Source organism: Hyperolius riggenbachi, chromosome 4 (genome assembly GCF_040937935.1).
Source record: "Hyperolius riggenbachi isolate aHypRig1 chromosome 4, aHypRig1.pri, whole genome shotgun sequence".
Lineage (NCBI taxonomy): Eukaryota > Metazoa > Chordata > Amphibia > Anura > Hyperoliidae > Hyperolius > Hyperolius riggenbachi.
The window spans coordinates 359070744-359092238 of record NC_090649.1 but is presented as its reverse complement, the minus strand read 5'-3'; the positions used below and the strand labels follow the sequence as shown (position 1 = coordinate 359092238).

At 45.6% G+C, this 21495-nt stretch overlaps 1 protein-coding gene across 1 annotated transcript in view; it reads left to right on the top strand.

The window, feature by feature from the left end:
- LOC137570836 (saccharopine dehydrogenase-like oxidoreductase) overlaps positions 1 to 21495 on the top strand; it is a 452635-nt gene that overhangs the window by 377930 nt on the left and 53210 nt on the right. The window contains exon 11 of the mRNA XM_068279544.1: positions 8017 to 8098. Coding sequence (XP_068135645.1) covers positions 8017 to 8098 — 82 coding nt within the window. The remainder of the gene's footprint in view (positions 1 to 8016; positions 8099 to 21495) is intronic.

The window sequence follows — 21495 nt, the reverse complement described above, 5'->3', positions numbered from 1 at the left end:
GGCGGCACGCCCCGCATGGCCCTAGAAACGGGCCTGGTCTGTGTCTGCACAATACACTCCTGGTGACATCAGCGGGATTGAGGACATGGCGATGCAGGCGCAGTCGTTTTCAGACTTTAAAGTCTGAAATTCCAGAAGTGAACCAAAGGCGGGGCCGAGCATCGGTGAGTGGCTTCGTAGGCACAGGATGTCTGCGGGGGACCATTAGAAGCCCCGGGTAAGTTCAACTCATTTTCCCCCGACCCCCCTACAGTATCCCTACAGTATCCCTTTAACCACTTGCCGACCGCCTACTTCATATTGGCGGCGGCAAAGTGGCAGCCCCAGGACCACGTAACGCAGATTGGCGTCAGGTCCTGGGGCACTCTCTGGCCGGGGATCGCGCGCTGGGATGCGCGCGCATCCGCCGGCAATAGGCTCCGCCCACCCACGACGTCAACCCGCCGGCCAATCGGAAGCGCCGGCGGGTTGTTAACCCGACGATCGCCGGATAGTAAGCGTATAATACGCTTTGTAATGTTTACAAAGTGTATTATACAGGCTGCCTCCTGCCCTGGTGGTCCCAGTGTCCGAGGGACCACCAGGGCAGGCTGCAGCCACCCTAGTCTGCACCCAAACACACTGATCTGCCCCCCCCTGCCCCCTGATCGCCCACAGTACCCCTCAGACCCCCCCCCTGCCCACCCCCCAGACCACCGTTTGCACACAATCACCCCCCTAATCACTCATCAATCACTCCCTGTCACTATCTGTCAACGCTATTTTTTTTTTTAGTCCCTAAACTGCCCCCTGCTCCCTCCTGATCACCCCCCACCCCTCAGATTCTCCCCAGACCCCCCCAGACCCTCCCCCCCCTGTGTACTGTATGCATCTATCCCCCTGATCACCTGTCAATCACCTGTCAATCACCTGTCAATCACCCGTCAATCACCCCCTGTCACTGCCACCCATCAATCAGCCCCTAACCTGCCCCTTGCGGGCAATCTGATCACCCACCCACACCAATAGATCGCCCGCAGATCCGACATCAGATCACCTCCCAAATCCATTGTTTACATCTATTCTCTCCTCTAAACACCCACTAATTACCCATCAATCACCCATCAATCACCCCCTATCACCACCTGTCACTTTTACCCATCAGATTAGACCCTTGCAGGCACCCAATCACCCGCCCACATGCTCAGATTGCCCTCAAACCCCCCCTTATCGATTCGACAGTGCATTATTTACATCCGTTCTTCCCTGTAATAACCCACTGATCACCTGTCAATCACCCCCTGTCACTGCCACCCATCAATCACCCCCTGTCACTGCCACCCATCAATCAGCCCCTAACCTGCCCCTTGCGGGCAATCTGATCACCCACCCACACCAACAGATCGCCCGCAGATCCGACATCAGATCACCTCCCAAATCCATTGTTTACATCTATTCTCTCCTCTAAACACCCACTAATTACCCATCAATCACCCATCAATCACCCCCTATCACCACCTGTCACTGTTACCCATCAGATTAGACCCTTGCGGGCACCCAATCACCCGCCCACACGCTCAGATTGCCCTCAGACCCCCGCCTTATAAAATTCGCCAGTGCAATATTTACATCTGTTATTCCCTGTAATAACCCACTGATCACCTGTCAATCACCCATCAATCACCCCCTGTCATTGCCACCCATCAATCACCCCCTGTCACTGCCACCCATCAATCAGCCCCTAACCTGCCCCTTGCGGGCAATCTGATCACCCACCCACACCAATAGATCGCCCGCAGATCCGACATCAGATCACCTCCCAAGTGCAGTGTTTACATCTCTTCTCTCCTCTAAACACCCACCAATTACCCATCAATCACCCCCTATCACCACCTGTCACAGTTACCCATCAGATTAGACCCTAATCTGCCCCTTGCGGGCACCCAATCACCCGCCCACACGCTCAGATTGCCCTCAGACCCCTGCCTTATCAATTCGCCAGTGCAATATTTACATCGGTTATTCCCTGTAATAACCCACTGATCACCTGTCAATCACCCATCAATCACCCCCTGTCACTGCCACCCATCAATCACCCCCTGTCACTGCCACCCATCAATCAGCCCCTAACCTGCCCCTTGCGGGCAATCTGATCACCTACCCACACCAATAGATCGCCCGCAGATCCGACATCAGATCACCTCCCAAGTGCAGTGTTTACATCTCTTCTCTCCTCTAAACACCCACTAATTACCCATCAATCACCCCCTATCACCACCTGTCACTGTTACCCATCAGATTAGACCCTAATCTGCCCCTTGCGGGCACCCAATCACCCGCCCACACCTCAGAACGCCCTCAGACCCCAGCCCTGATCACCTCACTAGTGCATTGCTTGCATCTATTCCCCCCCTCTAATCACACCTTGAGACACCCATAAATCACCTCCTGTCACCCCCTAGCACACCTACCCATCAGATCAGGCCCTAATTTGCCCCGTGTGGGCTCCTGATCACTCGGCCAAACCCTCAGATCCCCCTCAGACCCCCTTCCGATCACCTCCCCAGTGCATTGATTGCATCTATTTTCCCCTCTAACCGCCCCCTGAGACACCCATCAATCACCTCCTGTCACCCCCCTAGCACTCCTATCCATCAGATCAGGCCCAATACATCCTGTCATCTAAGAGGCCACCCTGCTTATGACCGTTTCCACAAAATTTGCCCCCTCATAGACCACCTGTCATCAAAATTTGCAGATGCTTATACCCCTGAACAGTCATTTTGAGAAATTTGGTTTCCAGACTACTCACAGTTTTGGGCCCGTAAAATGCCAGGGCAGTATAGGAACCCCACAAGTGACCCCATTTTAGAAAGAAGACACCTCAAGGTATTCTGTTAGGTGTATGATGAGTTCATAGAAGATTTTATTTTTTGTCAAAAGTTAGCGGAAATTGGATTTTTATTGTTTTTTTCACAAAGTGTCATTTTTCACTAACTTGTGACAAAAAATAAAATCTTCTATGAACTCACCATACCCCTAACGGAATACCTTGGGGTGTCTTCTTTCTAAAATGGGGTCACTTGTGGGGTTCCTATACTGCCCTGGCATTTTAGGGGCCCTAAACCGTGGGGAGTAGTCTAGAAAACAAATGCCTCAAAATGACCTGTGAATAGGACGTTGGGCCCCTTAGCGCACCTAGGCTGCAAAAAAGTGTCACACATGTAGTATCGCCATACTCAGGAGAAGTAGTATAATGTGTTTTGTGGTGTATTTTTACACATACCCATGCTGGGTGGGAGAAATCTCTCTGTAAATGGACAATTGTGTGTAAAAAAAAATCAAAAATGTGTCATTTACAGAGATATTTCTCCCACCCAGCATGGTTATATGTAAAAATACACCACAAAACACATTATACTACTTCTCCTGAGTACGGCGGTACCACATGTGTGGCACTTTTTTGCACCCTAAGTGCGCTAAGGGACACAAAGTCCAATGAGTACCTTTAGGATTTCACAGGTCATTTTGCGACATTTGGTTTCAAGACTACTCCTCACGGTTTAGGGCCCCTAAAATGCCAGGGCAGTATAGGAACCCCACAAATGACCCCATTTTAGAAAGAAGACACCCCAAGGTATTCCGTTAGGAGTATGGTGAGTTCATAGAAGATTTTATTTTTGTCACAAGTTAGCGGAAAATGACACTTTGTGAAAAAAAACAATTAAAATCAATTTCCGCTAACTTGTGACAAAAAAAAAAATCTTCTATGAACTCACCATACTCCTAATGAATACCTTGGGGTGTCTTCTTTCTAAAATGGGGTAATTTGTGGGATTCCTATACTGTCCTGGCATTTTAGGGGCCCTAAACCGTGAGGAGCAGTCTTGAAACAAAATTTCTCAAAATGACCTGTGAAATCCTAAAGGTACTCATTGGACTTTGGGCCCCTTAGCGCAGTTAGGGTGCAAAAAAGTGCCACACGTGGTATCGCCGTACTCAGGAGAAGTAGTATAATGTGTTTTGGGGTGTATTTTTCCACATACCCATGCTGAGTGGGAGAAATATCTCTATAAATTGACAATTGTGTTTAAAAAAAATAAAAAAATTGTCATTTACGGAGATATTTCTCCCACCCAGCATGGGTATGTGTAAAAATACACCCCAAAACACATTATACTACTTCTCCTGAGTACGGCAATACCACATGTGTGGCACTTTTTTGCAGCCTAACTGCGCTAAGGGGCCCAAAGTCCAATGAGCATCTTTAGGCTTTACAGGGGTGCTTACAATTAGGCACCCCCCAAAATGCCAGGACAGTGAACACACCCCACAAATGACCCCATTTTGGAAAGTAGACACTTCAAGGTATTCAGAGAGGAGCATAGTGAGTCCGTGGCAGATTTCATTTTTTTTTGTCGCAAGTTAGAAGAAATGGAAACTTTTTTTTTTTTTTTTCTGTCACAAACTGTCATTTTCCGCTAACTTGTGACAAAAAATAAAATCTTCAATGAACTCACCATGCCTCTCACTGAATACTTTGGGATGTCTTCTTTCCAAAATGGGGTCATTTGGGGGGTATTTGTACTATCCTGGAATTTTAGCCCCTCATGAAACCTGACAGGTGCGCAGAAAAGTCAGAGATGCTTGAAAATGGGAAAATTCACTTTTTGCACCATAGTTTGTAAACGCTATAACTTTTACCCAATCCAATAAATATACACTGAATGATTTTTTTTTTTATCAAAGACATGTAGCAGAATAACTTTCGCGCTCAAGTGTATAGGAAATCTTACTTTATTTGAAAAATGTCAGCACAGAAAGTTAAAAAAGTCATTTTTTTTGACAAAATTCATGTCTTTTTTGATGAATATAATAAAAAGTAAAACTCGCAGCAGCAATCAAATAGCACCAAAAGAAATCTGTATTAGTGACAAGAAAAGGAGGTAAAATTCATTTAGGTGGTAGGTTGTATGACTGAGCAATAAACCGTGAAAGCTGCAGTGGTCCGAATGGAAAAAAAGGCTCTGGTCCTTAAGGGGTTTTATGACTGCAGTCCTTAAGTGGTTAAGGGCTCTGCCTCTGACACAGGAAACCCGGGTTCAAGTCTTGGCTCTGCCTGTTCAGTAAGCCAGCACCTATTCAGTAGGGAGTTTATTGGGCAAGTCTCCTTAACACTGCTACTGCCTACTGAGTGGCTGCCTTGCAAGCGCTTTGAGTCCGACAGGAGAAAGGCGCTATACAAATACTGCAATTATTACAGACCCCTGTGGGACCACACTGCTAACAGTCACCCATTTTGAGTATGATCCATTGACCACAACTCTTTGTATTCTGTCCATTAGCCAGTTCCCTATTCATGCACACAGACTCTTCCCCAGTCCTTGCATCCTCAACTTTTGCACCAGACTTTGGTGGGGAACAGTGTCGAAGGCCTTAGCAAAGTCAAAGTATTTCACATCTACAGCATTCCCAATATCCAAATTAGCATTCACTACCTCATACAAGCTGAGCATGTTAGTCAAACAGGACCTGTCTGATGCTGATGCTGAGAAATAAGATTATTTTCTACTATGACGTCATGTAGTATTTCTTAGTAACCCCTCAAATAGTTTGTATACAAATTATGTTAAGCTTACTGGTCTATAATTTCCTGAATCTGATTTTTTTGCCCGATCTGCTGGGACTAGAGATGGCCTGAACGGTTCGACGGCGAATGGTTCCCGGCGAACTTTTGGGGTTCGCGATCGCGGAGAACCGCGAACTTTTCCGGAAATTCGGTTCGCCCTCATAATGCACCATTAGGGTCAACTTTGACCCTCTGCATCACAGTCAGCAGGCACATTGTAGCCAATCAGGCTACACTCCCTCCTGGAGCCACTCCCCCCTTATAAAAGGCTACACTAACTTGTGTGCCTGCACTAATTAGAGAAGGGACAGCTGCTGTAGACTCTCTCATAGGGAAAGATTAGTTAGGCTCTTGTAGGCTTGTTAGCTTGCTCCTTGCTGATTTCTTATTGCTAAAATAGCACTCCACAACAGCTCTTTTGAGAGCTAATCTTGTTCTTGTGATCTATTTTTTTTTCTGTGTGTCCCACTGGCACTTGTGTTGCATAGACAGCCTTGCTAATTCATACTGTGTGTGTGCCACTGCGAGCCAGGCCCAGCACATTCAGTGAATACCTGGTGCACAGGTGCACATTGTAATACCCAGTACTACATATACCTACCTTTTTTGTTCAGTGAACCCACCTCATATGTTCATGGACACCCTCCTCTTCTAATTCACATAACAATCCATGGAGGATTAATGAATAGCGGAAGTTCCTAGTACTTTCAATCAGAACTTTATTGTTAATAGAAAATATCATAAAGCATTGTGTGTATGCAGCAAAGGATCTTGTCTTACTGGGAACGCTTGGTTAGATACCACAAGGTGGCAGTATTGTGGTGGCAGCAGGAGTGTAGCAATAGCCATAGTAGCCATAGAAACTGCTATGGAGCCCTAGAAATCAGAGGGCCCAGGTGGTACTTGATGTGTTCTCTATTAACTTTCCTTTGTTCCTCTACCCTTTGACTACCATCTTAGTGCCCATGGACTATACACATTGTACATTGCATGAACATGCAAATTGCCTGGTCAACTCATATCCATAGGATAGGGGCAGGTGGCATTGGTCAAGAGTGCCTAGATCAAAAGGCCCCATGAAAATGTTGCCATGGGGCCCCATAGTCTCTAGCTACACCACTGGGTGGCAGGTTTCCCAGGCCTTTTTAGTATGGAGGGGTAGAGGATAGTCTAGTTTGGTAGTCCAAACATGTTTTAGGTTTTTTTTTCAAGATGTGCAATTTATATTTGCTCATGGCTTAATAAATGAAAGTGTTTGAAAGATTATAATATTTAGAAGTTTGCATTTTTTTTTTCATAGGGGAATTTAATGTCTGTTTTTTGCAAAATCTTTTTACCATTAGATATTTCATGTCTCTTTCTCCCTCTAATGACAGGGGTGGAACTGGAGCATGTGGCAGAGACTGCCCATCTCTGATTACCATCTCCATCCTCCAGCGGAGAAAGTATTAAATTGCTGGACACACAGTCTGTCTACAGTCCTTTCATTGGCAGTCCATATACCATCAAGGATTTGGGTTTTTTATCTTTGGACTAGTGTTTTCTAACTTCTGTTTGGACTTAGAATTCCAAAGGACACGATAATTCTACAGACTGCTCAGACTGTATCCAGTTATAATTTTCACCTTTGTTTCTATTATTTTACTACATCAATCTGTTCATTATTAGATTTTTTTACATTTTCTTTACTCATTTGTATGCATTACTTAATTATAAAATAAACGATTAAACATTGTTTGTCTAAGTGTTTGTTCTGAATATCTCTGCAAAGAGTCCCGCTTTTCTGAGAGAATGTTATAACTGTTTTTATTGATATTGCTATATTTTGCTATCTCTAGAAAGGTTGTTCAAATAACCCATTTCCTACAGGGCTAGCTAGAGTTAGATCTGCGCATTCGCACACTAATGCAAATTGGTGGCAGCTACCTGATCTCTATAGGAGACCGCAGTACATACAATCGAAATTGTATTGTATGTGGACTCACCCACCAATCCAAAAGGTTACTTTGCCTGCAGTGCTGAATTCATTTAGATTTCCCTCAAGGTCTGAGGCTGAATGGTAAACTGCAGCAAATGGATCAGGAATTGGAGGGTGACGTCACAGTAGATGCTCACTGCAGTTATTTCAACCAAAGAGGATAACACTGGCTAGTAGATTTAAAAAAACAAACAAACAAACAAACAAGATTAGACATCAATATGTGAACATTTCTTAATACAGGACTGAATATTAAATTTTTTACATGACTGCATGAGCATGGTCCCCAACGAATTCTAAATGAAATATATGTTCTATTAATAACCTAGTACATGCAGGTTTTATTTACATCAATACAGTAGTCCAACAAGAAAATATAAGGTTTAAAAGTTTGAATTTATTTAGCTTTTTTTTACTTTATGTTTTGCAGAAATTGGCTATGTTACCACACCAATTGCAATGGTGCAGGCTGCAGTGACCATTTTAAAGGAACCAGACTCCCTTCCAAAAAGGTTTGTATAGTGTCACATGCATGTTTCTTTGGTCACCTTATTCTCGTTTGTTCTATTGTGTGGCATAAGGTCACATGGGCTAATTTACGAAGGGTGGAGAACACTGGATTGAATTAAAAGATTGATTGTTGTCTTAAATAAGTATTTAAGATGGATGATCAGCGCAAGCTCTTTAGCCCCTGATGAGCCACATCGATGATGAAACTTGTAGGGCAGAGCTGGGAGCTGGATGTGCCGATAACTGGAGAGGAAGGAGTGATCTGATACATGCCACAGCCCACGAACCAGGTAGTTGGTGATGTTATATGCTGTCATGCTTTTTTTTTTTTAATTCAAATTAACCACTTCCCTACAGCCCAAAGTGGCTGTGCGCATGCATGAACGTGTGCCCTTCCTCCGCGGCACCCGCTGGTGCATCCTGATCCTCTTCCCTGCAAAACAAATCTTTATAAAACACCACTCTTGCACCCAAAAGTGCCAAAAATTGGACGTTTTAAAACGTCTGATTTGCAGAAAGTGGTTAAAAGTGGTTTTACACTATAGAGCGTTCCATTTGAGTCCCTGAGAGTGAAGGCTGGGTATGGATATGGAGTGGTTAAAAGACCAGTAAAGTGCTAGTGCAGTAAGAAGGGGACCTATTGGGGGTGTGAGGGGGGGGGTGGCTGGGGTTCCAACAGTCAGGGGCAAACCCAGTATTTTCAAGGGGGGATTCCTGAAAGTTCTCCCTCAGCCATGCACAATACAGAATAATAATACGGTAGGACATCATGCTGGGTACACATAATGCAATTGCCCATCTGACTGACAGGATCAGACAATTATTTCCTAAATGTCCGATCTGCTCTCGATCGACAACGGGATCGGTCAGGAGCAGTTTGGATACAGATAATAATGAGGACAGCCGACATTGCTAATGATGGGGAAAGTGAAGCATTCACCCAGCAGGGCACAGGCTGTGTTCTTACCTGACTAAGTTAAGTTGTTCTGACCTGTTAAGTTCCTCAGAGCAGCTCCATGCTCTGCACACACACTGCTGCTCCATGCTCTGTACACACAATGCTGTTCTATGCTCTGTACACACGCTGCTTCTGCATTCTCTGTACAGATGCTGCTGCTCCATGCTCTGTGCACATTCTGATGCTCCATCCAAAGTCTACTGTAGCAGGGAAAGAAATGGGGCAGAGCTGTGAGCTGCAGGATGCCTGTAGATATTCTGGTGTCTTAACTTGTGCCTGTCCCCGGACACTGCACCAGCCCTGGTCTAAGTGGGGGTTCTGGGCAGCTGTAATGCCCCTTGCATTTGCCTATGACGGTGGTAGCCCCCCCATCTTCTACTGGGTGTGAAGTGGCACTTGGGTGTGAGGAAACGCGGAAAAGCCGCCGCGTGTGCCAAGAGGCAGGCGGCTGACTCCGCGTCCTACGCGGCGGTTTGCACGCGTCTGGTTGTGTGGTGGAATGCGGAAAAGCCGCCGCATGTCCTGACAGCAAAGCGGCTGTTTGCATGCAGCAGCATGTGCTTAGTGTGGCTGGGTCTGTTAGTGCATCTAGGCAGATGGAGAGCTATGCTCGCGCGGGCCTGAATTCAGGACCTTTATACCTGCAGGGGAAGTGTCAGCTGATCAGGAAGGTCAGCTGATTCCTGCAGGACTCATGATTGGCTGAATGGTTCGGGCGGGGCAGCAGAGTCCAGCAACTATATATTCTGCTGCTTAGTCAGTTGCTGGTTGCCTGTCGTTGCAATCACTACGTGGTAGCACGCAGACCCTTAGTCAGATCCGAAAGTGTGCCGGGACCAGCTGGAGCTGTAATCCTACACTTAGCTAGATTCTGTTGATAGTCTAAAGTACTAGTTTGATTGTGATTATCTGTTATGACTTTCTGCCTGTCTGACTACACTGCCTCTGTCTTCTGATCCTGTACCTGTTTGTCTGTGAGTTGCCGACTTGGCCTTCCCGACCCTGAGAACTATCTCTATCGCTAGGAGATAGTTCATGCCTGTATGTGCTGGGCACCTGCTTCACAGGGCCAGCTCTGTATGTGCTGGGCACCTGCTCCATAGGGCCAGCTCTGTATCTGCTGGGCACCTGCTCACAGGGCCAGCTCTGTATTTGCTGGGCACCTGCTCCTCAGGGCCAGCGCTGTATTTGCTGGGCACCTGCTCCCCAGGGCCAGCACTGTATGTGCTGGGCACCTGCTCCACAGGGCCAGTTCTGTATCTGCTGGGCACCTGCTCCCCAGGGCCAGCTCTGTATTTGCTGGGCACCTGCTCCACAGGGCCAGCTCTGTATTTACTGGGCACCTGCTCCATAGGGCCAGCTCTGTATTTGCTGGGCACCTGCTCCTCAGGGCCAGCGCTGTATTTGCTGGGCACCTGCTTCTCAGGGCCAGCACTGTATGTGCTGGGCACCTGCTCCATAGGGCCAGCTCTGTATTTGCTGGGCACCTGCCCCTCAGGGCCAGCGCTATATTTGCTGGGCACCTGCTCCTCAGGGCCAGCACTGTATGTGCTGGGCACCTGCTCCACAGGGCCAGCTCTGTATTTACTGGGTACCTGCTCCATAGGGCCAGCTCTGTATTTGCTGGGCACCTGCTCCCCAGGGCCAGCGCCGTATTTGCTGGGCACCTGCTCCACAGGGCCAGCTCTGTATTTACTGCCCCAGGGCCCATCCTGTATTCATTGGGAACCTGCTCCTCAGGTTCCCCAAGCTTGTTACTATTCTTCTGTATTCTGATCTTGTACCTTGTCATTCTGATACCCTGTTGCCGAACCTCGGCTCGCTCTTAGACTCTGCATCTGACTCCTGATTCTGTACCCCGATATTTCTGATACCCTGTTGCCGAACCCTGCTTGTTTATTAGTCTCCGCCTTTTCGTTCTGAATCTGTACTGTATTTGTCCGTGTGTTACGACCTAGCTTGCCTGACTTCGAGAACTGACCTTACTGTTAGAGGCAGTTCTCAGATCTGTTAGTGACACTCTCTCCTAGGTGTCACTCACGCTCTGTCCTTCCTACGCTCCGCCTGACTCCTCCCCCGGGAGAGTCCAGGCCTTCGGAAGGAATCTGTATTGCTGCAGTACTTCATACTGTACGGCACTTGTTTCTGAGGCTTAGTCCTCGAGGTATTACGGTTGCACCAAGCACTTACACTACTCAGGTGTTCAGAGGTTAGCGTTATATCGGATTATCGGTGATACTGCAGATCATCGATAATCGGGTATATTCTGCATTCTCGGTGATACTGCAGTTCACCGGTAATCAGACCCTCTCTCTGCTACACCGATCGTGACATTGGGGTAATAACTAAACCATCTGCACTATTATACTTTTTTTCTGAGGCGTAGTTCACAAGTAAAGTCAACTGATTGAAATCAACAGGTGTCTTGGAATTGTGGAATTGAGCGCTACTGCAAGGGTATTTGAATCTGTAACAGAGAGTAACATACGTGCCAGGCCGTGTTGCTTTAACTACCTAACGACCGCCCCACTCCAATGGGCGTGGCCGCGGCGGCAGCTCCAGGACCGCCTAACGCCAATTGGCCAGGCTGTGCGCGCATCTCCTGCTTGAGGGGTGGAGCTCTGAGACTGTTAGATGGCGAAACCACCATCTTTTAACTAAGTACAGCGCTGCGATCCAGGGCAGTGTGGTACTGGGCCCCTGGGGCACTAGAGAGCGATCGGCTCTCAGAGGCAGAAGCCTATGAGAGCCGATCGCCAGGATTGGCCGGCTGGGGGAAGGGAGGGGTTTGTAAAAATAGTAAAAAGATAATACAAAAATAAAGAAATATTTATTTAAAAACAAACAACTGGGGGCAATCAGACCTCACCAACAGAGAGTTCTGTTGATGAGGAGAAAGGGCGGGGGGATCCCTAGTGTGCTGTGTTGTGCAGCCCTGCAGCTTAGTCTTAAAGCTGCAGCGGCCAATTAAACAAAAAACAGCCTGGTCTTCAGTGGGGGGGGGGGGGGGTGGAAACTGTGGTCCTCAAGAGGTTAAAGAACAACTGAAGTGAAAGGGATATGGAGGCTGCTATATTTATTTCCTTTTAAGCAATACCAGTTGCCTGGCTATCCTGCTGATCCTCTGCCTCTATCACTTTTAGCAACAGACCCCGAACAAGCATACAGCAGATCAGGCATTTCTGTCATTATTGTCAGGTCCGACAAGATTAGCTGCATGCTTGTTTCTGGTGTTATTCAGGCAGGTGTAAAGGCCCATACTCACTATGTGATTTTTTTTCAACAATTTTTCAGATGACAGGCTTTTTTTTTTGAGCAATGAGCGATCATTTCTGTGCTCTCGTGACGTGGGTATAGGGGCGTGACTACATGAATGAAGTTTTGTGACATGCGGTGATAACCACCATCACGACAGATCAGATCTTTAAGATCCCCGACGACATCCCCAACAACTCCGTGCAAAGTACCACGATTGCTTGACTTCCTGTTTGCACCTGTCATGTGCCGTCGCATGTACCCGCCTGCAGGGAGAGGGATTGGGGATTGCTCATCATCGAGGGATGTAGCTGGATCCTGGGTTATCTATGCATATTTAAGGGAAAAAGAAGAAAAAAATGCAGTTTTTCAGTTTTCACCCATGATTGTTTTAACCGCTTCAGCCCACAAGTGTTTTCACCTGCAGGACAGAAGCAATTTTCCCCTGTCAACGCTCCTCCCATTCATTCGCTAATAACTTTATCACTGCTCATCAAACTTAAATTAAGCTTTTTGTAGGCGATACTTGTTTTCAGTAATTACTTTATTTCCTCTATTTTCCTTTAGAAATGCCTTATCATTGCTGTAGCAGGAGAATTTTCAGATTTTCAGAATTGAATATCATCACTATACATTGAAGCAGCAACACAATTTAAGATTTATGATAAATCGAGTAAACAGCCACATTTTATATGTGGTGTGTGCGTGTAATTTACCGTAGGACTTTTTATTTTAACCACTTAAGCCTATCTGGACAAGTATTCTCATCCAGATCGGCGCTGCTGGAATGCAAACTGGACGTGTATTCTCGTCCATTGTTTAAGCGGCAGTGCGTGTGCGCATGCGCATGTGACTCAGGGGCCTTGTCCATTCATAATAAAGAACGTGGATGAACAAAACACTTCCTGGTAACCCAGGGAGTGTTTCTAGTGCCATGTAGTGGTAAAAAGTTAAATTACACACACCACAGATTATTAATTTAAAAAATAATATAATTAATCCCTTCCAAACCCCCCCAATTACCAAGCAAACAGATGGAAAAAAAGTTTAAAAAAAATCCATAAATAGCTGCCTTAGGGACTCTAGGGCTTTTTTTAATATGTATGTCATGGGGGTATATTACTGATATTTTAGTACGTAAGTACTTACAATCGATGTGACACAAAAAAAAAACACAGAAAAAAATACACCTTTCTTTCCAAATAACATATTGACGCCATACATTGTACTAGGAACATAATTTAAATGTGATATCTGGGACTAATGGGCAAATATATTTGTGGGTTTTATTTATAGTAGCATTGCTTATTTTACAACTATAGGGGAAGGAATTGGAGAAATAGTGTATTTTTTTGTATTTGCCTATAAAAGGCATATAAAATAAAAGGTTTTTAGAGAGTGTAATTGGTTACTTTATTATACATATCCTCAAAGGTTGGCAAATTTATAGGAGGTGGCTTAACAGTATTTTTATTGTAATAACCCCATATTTTATTCCTTTTGCATCCCCCCACTATACTGCTATTAAAGTGTACCAGAGAAAAGTTTTAATAAAAGTTTTATAAATACCTGAGGCTTCCTCCAGCCCCATGCGCGCGGATCGCTCCCATGCCGCCGCCCTCAGCCTTCTCCAGCTCTGGTACTGGGTCCGAAAGTTCTGCCTGTCGCAGCCAGTCTGCACAAGAGAAGTGTGCTCTCTATGGATCTTTTTTTTTCCCAAAATGTTTTATTAATTTTTTCATTTAAACAGTGACAGGTGAAATGACCTTCATAACGAAAGTATAGATCCAAGTGAACAAACAGAGTAGCTTTACCCTTCCCCCCAAACATCCCTCCCTCCACCCATGGTCACTCCTGCTTCTATAAGGATATTTTGTAAGATCTTCCTCTAAACCCTACTCTTTGGATATTTCAGTTCGATGTAAAATGATTCCTCAGGTCCTTATTCTCAGCCTGCCTAGAGAACCAGATAGGTCCGCCTTTGCATACCATGCGGTATATTTAAAGGGTTGAACAAGTTGCTGTAAGTCCGAATCTGACATTGTGTGTAGCGGAAAGGTTTCCATCTACTGAAGAATTTTTTAGTTCCTTTATCCATATTTATAGTGGCATCTAACTTTTCCATGAGCATAAGATATCTTAGTTCTTCTTGAACATCCCATAGGGTAGGAGGCGTTGAGTATATCCATCTGTTAAAGATTGATTTCCTTGCTGCAAGCATAATCACATGAATAATGTCTTGTGGTGCTTTACGGTGGTCCATCGTGTCCTCCACCGAGGTGGCGTTAAATAAGAGTAACAGGGGTTCTTTCTCTATATTACATTTTCCCACTTTACCTGCAAAAACACACACAGAGTCCCAGAATTTTTGGATCACAGGGCAATCCCATATACAATGTACCATATTTGCTTGAAGCTGTTGACATTTGGGGCAATGGTCTATGTATCCTGGTTTTGGGTTTCTATAAGTTATATTAAACGCGTATTTGGCCTTATAAATCATCAAAAGGTGTGATTCCCTCCACCTCTCACTCACAAAGACCCGTCTTATTGAATTATTTCTCTCTAAAATCTTGTTTTCTAGCTGGGGGATCTGGAATGTTTTCGACCAGCCGCTCATGTTATGTATTGCTTTCTCCTCCATTCCAATTGCTGCTATAGTTCTTTGGATCTCCGAGAGCGATAGTCTCTCTCCTCTTGGCTTTAGGAAAAAGTCAAATGGTAATATTTCAGCTATTGAGGTTATATTATGCAAGTTGGCTCTGACGTATGATTGAATTTGGCTGTATATTAAAAAGTCCGTTCTCAGTATATTGTAGAGTTGAGATAGCTCTCTTAGAGTTAAGTATCTATGGTCTCGGAGATCCAACAGATTTCCCAGTTTTGTGATACCCTTCTCGGCCCAAATGGCATAATGTTCGTGTAGGGATCCCGGCTTAAATGCTGGGTTTCCCCCTAGGGGCATATATTTTGAGACCTTCCAGGGGAGATGGAATAGTTTGCGAATTTCCCTCCATGTTAAAAGGGTGTCTCTGTAGATTGCATTGTATTTTAACCTGACTGGTAGGGAGGACCATCCTGCATGTAGTAGCCCTGTTAATTCCCAAGGTTCAGCTATGGACTGTTCTAATGCTATGTTGGAGAAGTGGTTGGTATTTGCTACCCAGTCTCTAACATGCCTAAACATGCAGGCTAGATTGTATTTCCTAATGTTTGGGAGACTAAGTCCCCCCATCTCTTTTGGGAGCTGCAGCCTTGTAAGGCTGATGCGGGAACGCTTACCCCGCCAAAGGAATTTAGTGAACTCTGAATTAGGGATTCTAATATCTTTATGTTTTAGTAGCATGGGAATGACCTGCATGGGATAGAATAGCCTCCCGAAGCTAATCATTTTGATTAGTGCTGCTCTCCCAGCGACCACCAGCGGTATTTCTTTCCAGCTCTGGAGTTGTCCAACAATGGATTTGATGAGAGGCGAGAAGTTACGTATGTATAGGGAACTGGGGTCTCTGCCAATTTCAATGCCCAGATAGCGTATTTTTTTCTTTTGCTACTTGCAGCCCCAGCCCTCTGATTGATTCCTGATCTGCTAGTTTAGAAAGCATTAATATCTCAGATTTTGATGTATTTATCTTAAACCCCGAATGCCTACCTATGTCTTGTATAATCCGCAGGGCTTTCGGTAACTGCTGTGATGGGTCTGTGAGGAATAGCAGGAGATCATCTGCAAAAAGTGTTTGTACCAGTTTTGTGTTTCCAAAACGTAAACCCTCCAACTCCTTATGTAAGAGTCTCGCCATAGGCTCCAAGGATAGGTTGAACAAAAGGGACGACAGGGGGCATCCCTGCCGTGTGCCCCTTTGCAATGTAAAGGGACGAGAGAGGAAGCCCTGCGTACAGATCCGAGCTTTGGGAGTGTTGTACATCAGTTTAAACATGTTGATGAATGATCCCTGGAATCCCATTTTAATGAGGACAGCTTCCACCCATTTCCATCTGACGGCATCAAATGCCTTTTCGGCATCAAAGGTTACTAGGGCGCAATTTTTGTATGACTTCGGATAAGCTTTTACCTGCTCGAGAATCAGAAGTACTTTTCTGATATTCGTGACTGCTGCCCTCCCCTTTATGAATCCCACCTGGTCCCCTTGAATTAATTTAGGCATTAGCTCAGCCAATCTGTCCGCCATTATTTTGGTTAGCAGTTTGGCATCCTGGTTTATTAAGGATATTGGGCGGTAGGATCCCGGGTTATGTGGGTCCTTTCCAGGTTTTAGTAATAATTTAATGTGCGCCTCATTCCCTGTTCCTAAAAGGCCTTTTCCCTTTAGCGTAGTGTCATAAACTCGCTGGAGTGTCGGGGCTACCTCTTCCCGTAGAATTTTGTAAAATTCCCCGGGAAAGCCGTCTGGACCCGGGGCCTTGTGGTTGGCTAGATTCTTAATAGTTGTTTTGATCTCTTGTGCCGTGATGTCGGCATTGAGCCCTTCTACTTCCTCTTGGTTAAAGGGATACTGTAGGGGGGTCGGGGGGAAAATGAGTTGAACTTACCCTGGGCTTCTAATGGCCCCCCGCAGACATCCTGTACCCACGGAGCCACTCACCAATGCTCCGGCCCCGCCTCCGGTTCACTTCTGGAATTTCAGACTTTAAAGTCAGAAAACCACTGCGCCTGCATTGCCGTGTCCTCGCTCACGCTGATGTCACCAGGAGAGTATTGCACAAGCCCAGTATGGTCTGTGCCTGTGCAGTACGCTCCTGGTGCCATGAGTGGGATCGAGGACACGGCAATGCAGGCGCAGTGGTTTTCTGACTTTAAAGTCAGAAATTCCAGAAGTGAACTGGAGGCGGGGCCGGAGCATCGGTGAGTGGCTGCGCGGGCACAGGATGTCTGTGGGGGGCCATTAGAAGCCCCGGGTAACTTCAACTCATTTTCCCCCGACCCCCTACAGTATCCCTTTAAGGTGAGGAAGGTGGATCTGTTGCAATATGCTTTGAATGTTTTCCATATCTATTTCACCCGAGTCTGTGTAAAGGGTCTCATAGAATTGTCTGAATATCTCGTTGACCTGCTTCGGATGGTGTACTAGGCTTCCTCCCTCGTCCCATATGGAATGTATACCTATGGGTGTGTAATGTCCCCTTGCCATGCGGGCCAGAATACGTCCGACCTTGCTACCATGCTTATGGAATTTTAATTCCATATGTGATCTAGATATTGCCTCTCGATCTTTAAACCATTTATCTGAGTTGGATTTTGCTGTTAACCATTCGTTTTTTGCCTGTGTGGTTGGGGTAACTATGTATTTCCTGAAGGCTTCCCTGACTCTTATAACGGCCTCCATGTATTTTTTCGAGGTTTATTTTTTTTTGTGTTGGTATATGCTATGATGCGGCCTCTTAGAACTGCCTTAGCTGCGTCCCAAAAGAGAAGGGGGGTTGTCTCATGGCTGTTATTGTTCTCCTTATATTCGCACCACCAACCCCTCAACAACGGATGGAATCCCTCATCCCCACATAAAAAAGATGGAAATCTCCATGTTATTTCTGAGCCTCTTTGGATTTTCTCATGCAAGTCCAGGAGTACCGGAGCGTGATCAGAAATCACTAGATCTCCTATTTCTGCTGCTTGTATTCTATTTATTAGACGTTCGCTCGTAAATATATAGTCTAACCGCGACAAGGTTCCATGCGTTGCAGAGTGGAAAGAGTATTCCCTATCATATGGATGGATGTACCTCCAGGAGTCTGTGAGTTGTAGATCTCTTTGGAATCTAGACAGGGGTGTTTCCCTTCCCTGCTGGCGGGGCTGGGTTTGTCTCTCCCCTGACCTATGGATGTATGACTGCATTCCAATCACCTCCTACTATGAGGTCATTGGATGTTTCTTTAATTAACTGCCATTGAATATTACTTAAGAATTGACTCGTGCTCCCATTAGGCCCATAGACATTGTATATTATAAGTGTTTCTCCAGGTAGATTAAGCTTTATCCCCATGCATCTCCCTTCCCCATCTGCCCATAATAGTTCCGTTTTAGCTTGAATCGCTTTGCTGATTAGTGTTAAGACCCCTGCTTTACGATTTGGTGTTGGAGATTCATATGATTCTGCCACCCAAATCTTTAGCATGAATTTAGCTTCCCCCGTTTTAAGGTGCATTTCCTGTAAAAGTGCAATGTCTGCATGTAGCTTTTTCAGGTGGCGCAGGACCTGCAATCTTTTTGACGGAGACCGCAGGCCCTTCACGTTCCACAAAATAATTTTAATCGTCATTTATATTTTTAGGAGTATACGTAAAGCAGGGTGTGTTCAGCAAGGCGTTTCCGAATCGGAGCCTTCATTTTATACATCTGTACAATTTCTGAAACTTTTTCATGTTTACGTTCCCAAAGCAAGGAGTGACCATTATGAAGACCCTTAGAACTAATATAACAAAATTTGCTAACTATTTCCCTTTGTGAGTTCAGTTCCCAGATCGTTCTCTCCTTTTCATCAGACCTCTCTTCTTCCCTGCATGTCGCAGCAGTTACTGGTTCCTCCAGTTTGAAACTTAGCCTCCTGTGCCTTCGGCTTCTTTATTCTATTAAACGAACCGCTTAAAATTTGTACACAACTATGTGAGCTAACTTTAACATTCTATGACAGTTCCCAGCTTTCAGCATCAGCCAACTTACAGTTACTGGAGTGGAGTCAAGTGTCCATTTCTGGATGTTCAGCTTGGCGCTGTGGAGAATTTCTTGCCGGGCTGTTAAAGGCTGTCGGGTGCGCCAGAAATTTCTTTGCTTCCGATGGTTTTTTTAAAGATGTATGTCTCTCCATTTTTCGCGTTGATTTTTAGGGTTGCTGGATACATCAGGGCAAACTTGGTCTTCCTCTCTACTAGCTCCGAGCAGACTTCATTGAAGGCCTGACGCCGTTTGGTAACATCTACTAGTAGTCATTGAAGATCATAATCTTCCTGCCATCTAGCAGCAGAGGTTCCCTTCTTGCCTTACAAAGCCGATAGTAGTTTAAGTTTATCTTTATAATCTAGGTAACGTACCATCACTAGCCTGGGGGGCCTCTTATCTCCCTCTTCTCTCTGGGGGCCCACTCTGTGCGCACGTTCCGCTCGGCATATCCCATCTATGTTCAGCAGCTCAGGTAAGGTCTTTTCACAGAATTCGTCTATGTCCTGGAGCTTATATTTTTCCAGAAGACCTTCCACGCGGAGGTTATTGCGCCTTGAGCGATTTTCCAAATCCTCAATGCAGTCATAAAACATTGTCTCATGCCGCTGGGACTCCTCAAGTTGCTTGGTTGTGTCTTCCACGTCTTTTTCCAGGGCTCTTATGCGGCGCTCTGCTTCTCCAATCCTCCCGGAGTGCTCCTGAAGCTGACGCGTTACATGGCCAAGGGATTTCTTCACGGCACCCTCCACAATGGATTGCAGATCTGGGGCGATATACTTGGCCACCTCCAAGGCTATTGCTTTGTAGTCTTCGCTGTGTAGTGCACCCCTGGAGCGATCGTCTTCGACACTGTCCGTGTCCCAGGTTCTGGCAGGCGATTAGTTCTCAGGGCTCTGCGTGTGGCGTGTTCTGCCTGACGCCATCTTGTCTGCCCGCGTGTCTTGCCGGGTGCTCTTTTCCGCGATGAGCGGGTGAGGTACTTATCCATCGGCAGCTGTGTGTGTGCTGGGGATAGTGGGCCACTCGGAGGTTCACCTCCAAGTGTTTGTTCCGTTGCCGGTTAGTGGTGAAGCCGAAGGCTGCAGGGAGCTCTCTCTGCTAGCCTCCGATCATGCAGGCGCCGGAACCGGAAGTCTGTATCTCTTTTTTTAATAAAAAAACTTTTATTAATACTCGTCTTTAGTTTCCTTTAAGTGTCTCCATGCAACAAGTCTCTTTTTAATACTTCCAATAAAGGTCATCCGAGCTGACAAAAGTATACACAGGGAAGAATTGGCAGTGCTCTCAAACCAGGCCACGTCTGAAATGACTACTAACAGAGGCGTGCGCCGTGCAGAGCCTCCTAGAGACAAATACACACCTTGTTTTCAAAACAGATGCTAAACTATGCATCAAATCCCTAAACTCAAAATAAAAATGGAATGGATGTTTGAAACAGCAAATGGGTGCAGCTAGCAGTAAAGTTAACTTATATTTTTTATACAGCCGGGAGAGGGGGCATCGCTTCCCATGACAGGCTGTGTCTGAATGACTAGCAGCATAGATGTGGAGAGCCTAATTATAGGTAGGGTACACAACAAGTATTAAAAACAGATGCACCCAAAAATGTGTAAACCACTTTATGGCCAGATACCTCCAGGTTCACAATATGTTTGTTTGGTATTTAGAGGTAAGGGTCCCTTCCATGAAGGATGACCTCATCCCGGTGGAAGGGTCTAGTACAGAACACTGTGCATGCAAACTGTTTCTGGAAGCTAACATCCTCCATTTTGTTAACTTTGGTGCATCTGTTTTGAATTCAAGTTGTGTACCCTGCCTATAATTAGGCTTTGCACATCTATGCTGCTAGTCATTCAGCTGCAGCCTGTTTTGGGAAGCGCTGCCACCTCTCCGAGATGTATTAAAAAAAAATGTAGTTTCTGCATGAAAACTGTTTTTGGAAGCTAACATCCAGCATTATGTTAATTTTGGTGACCCACCACCAGGGATGCTCGGATGTGCCTCATCCACGAATTCGGAAATCCGCGTGGTTGCAAAAAAAAATCCGCATTCGGCCCCGCCGCATGCGGATTTTCGTCCGCGTCCACGCAACCACGCGGATTTTTTCCCGTGAATGGCGTAATCACGCGCGGATTCACGCCCGGAGGCGGATTTTCTTTTAACGTTAATAACAAAGCCCCCATACATGCTACAGTCCCCCAAATAGCATGGATTATCGAGGTGATAAGGGGCAACATAACTTCAACATAAAAAATTCCCCCCAAAAATTTTTTTCTAGAGAAAATGGATTTTAAAGTGAAATCAACACTTTAAATGGGGCTATTAATTGGTAATAAGTGGTTTTAAAAAGGGATATACGCGTTAAGCAGTCAAAGAGGTGAAGGCGAGTTCCAATGGCACTTGGCGGCGAAGGTACCGCTGGAGGAGGATGAGTGGCTGACGGCAAAAAGGCTCCAGAGAGGTTTTTGTAATTTTTTTTTTTTTTTTTGCAGCAATTAGCAATGACATCGCAG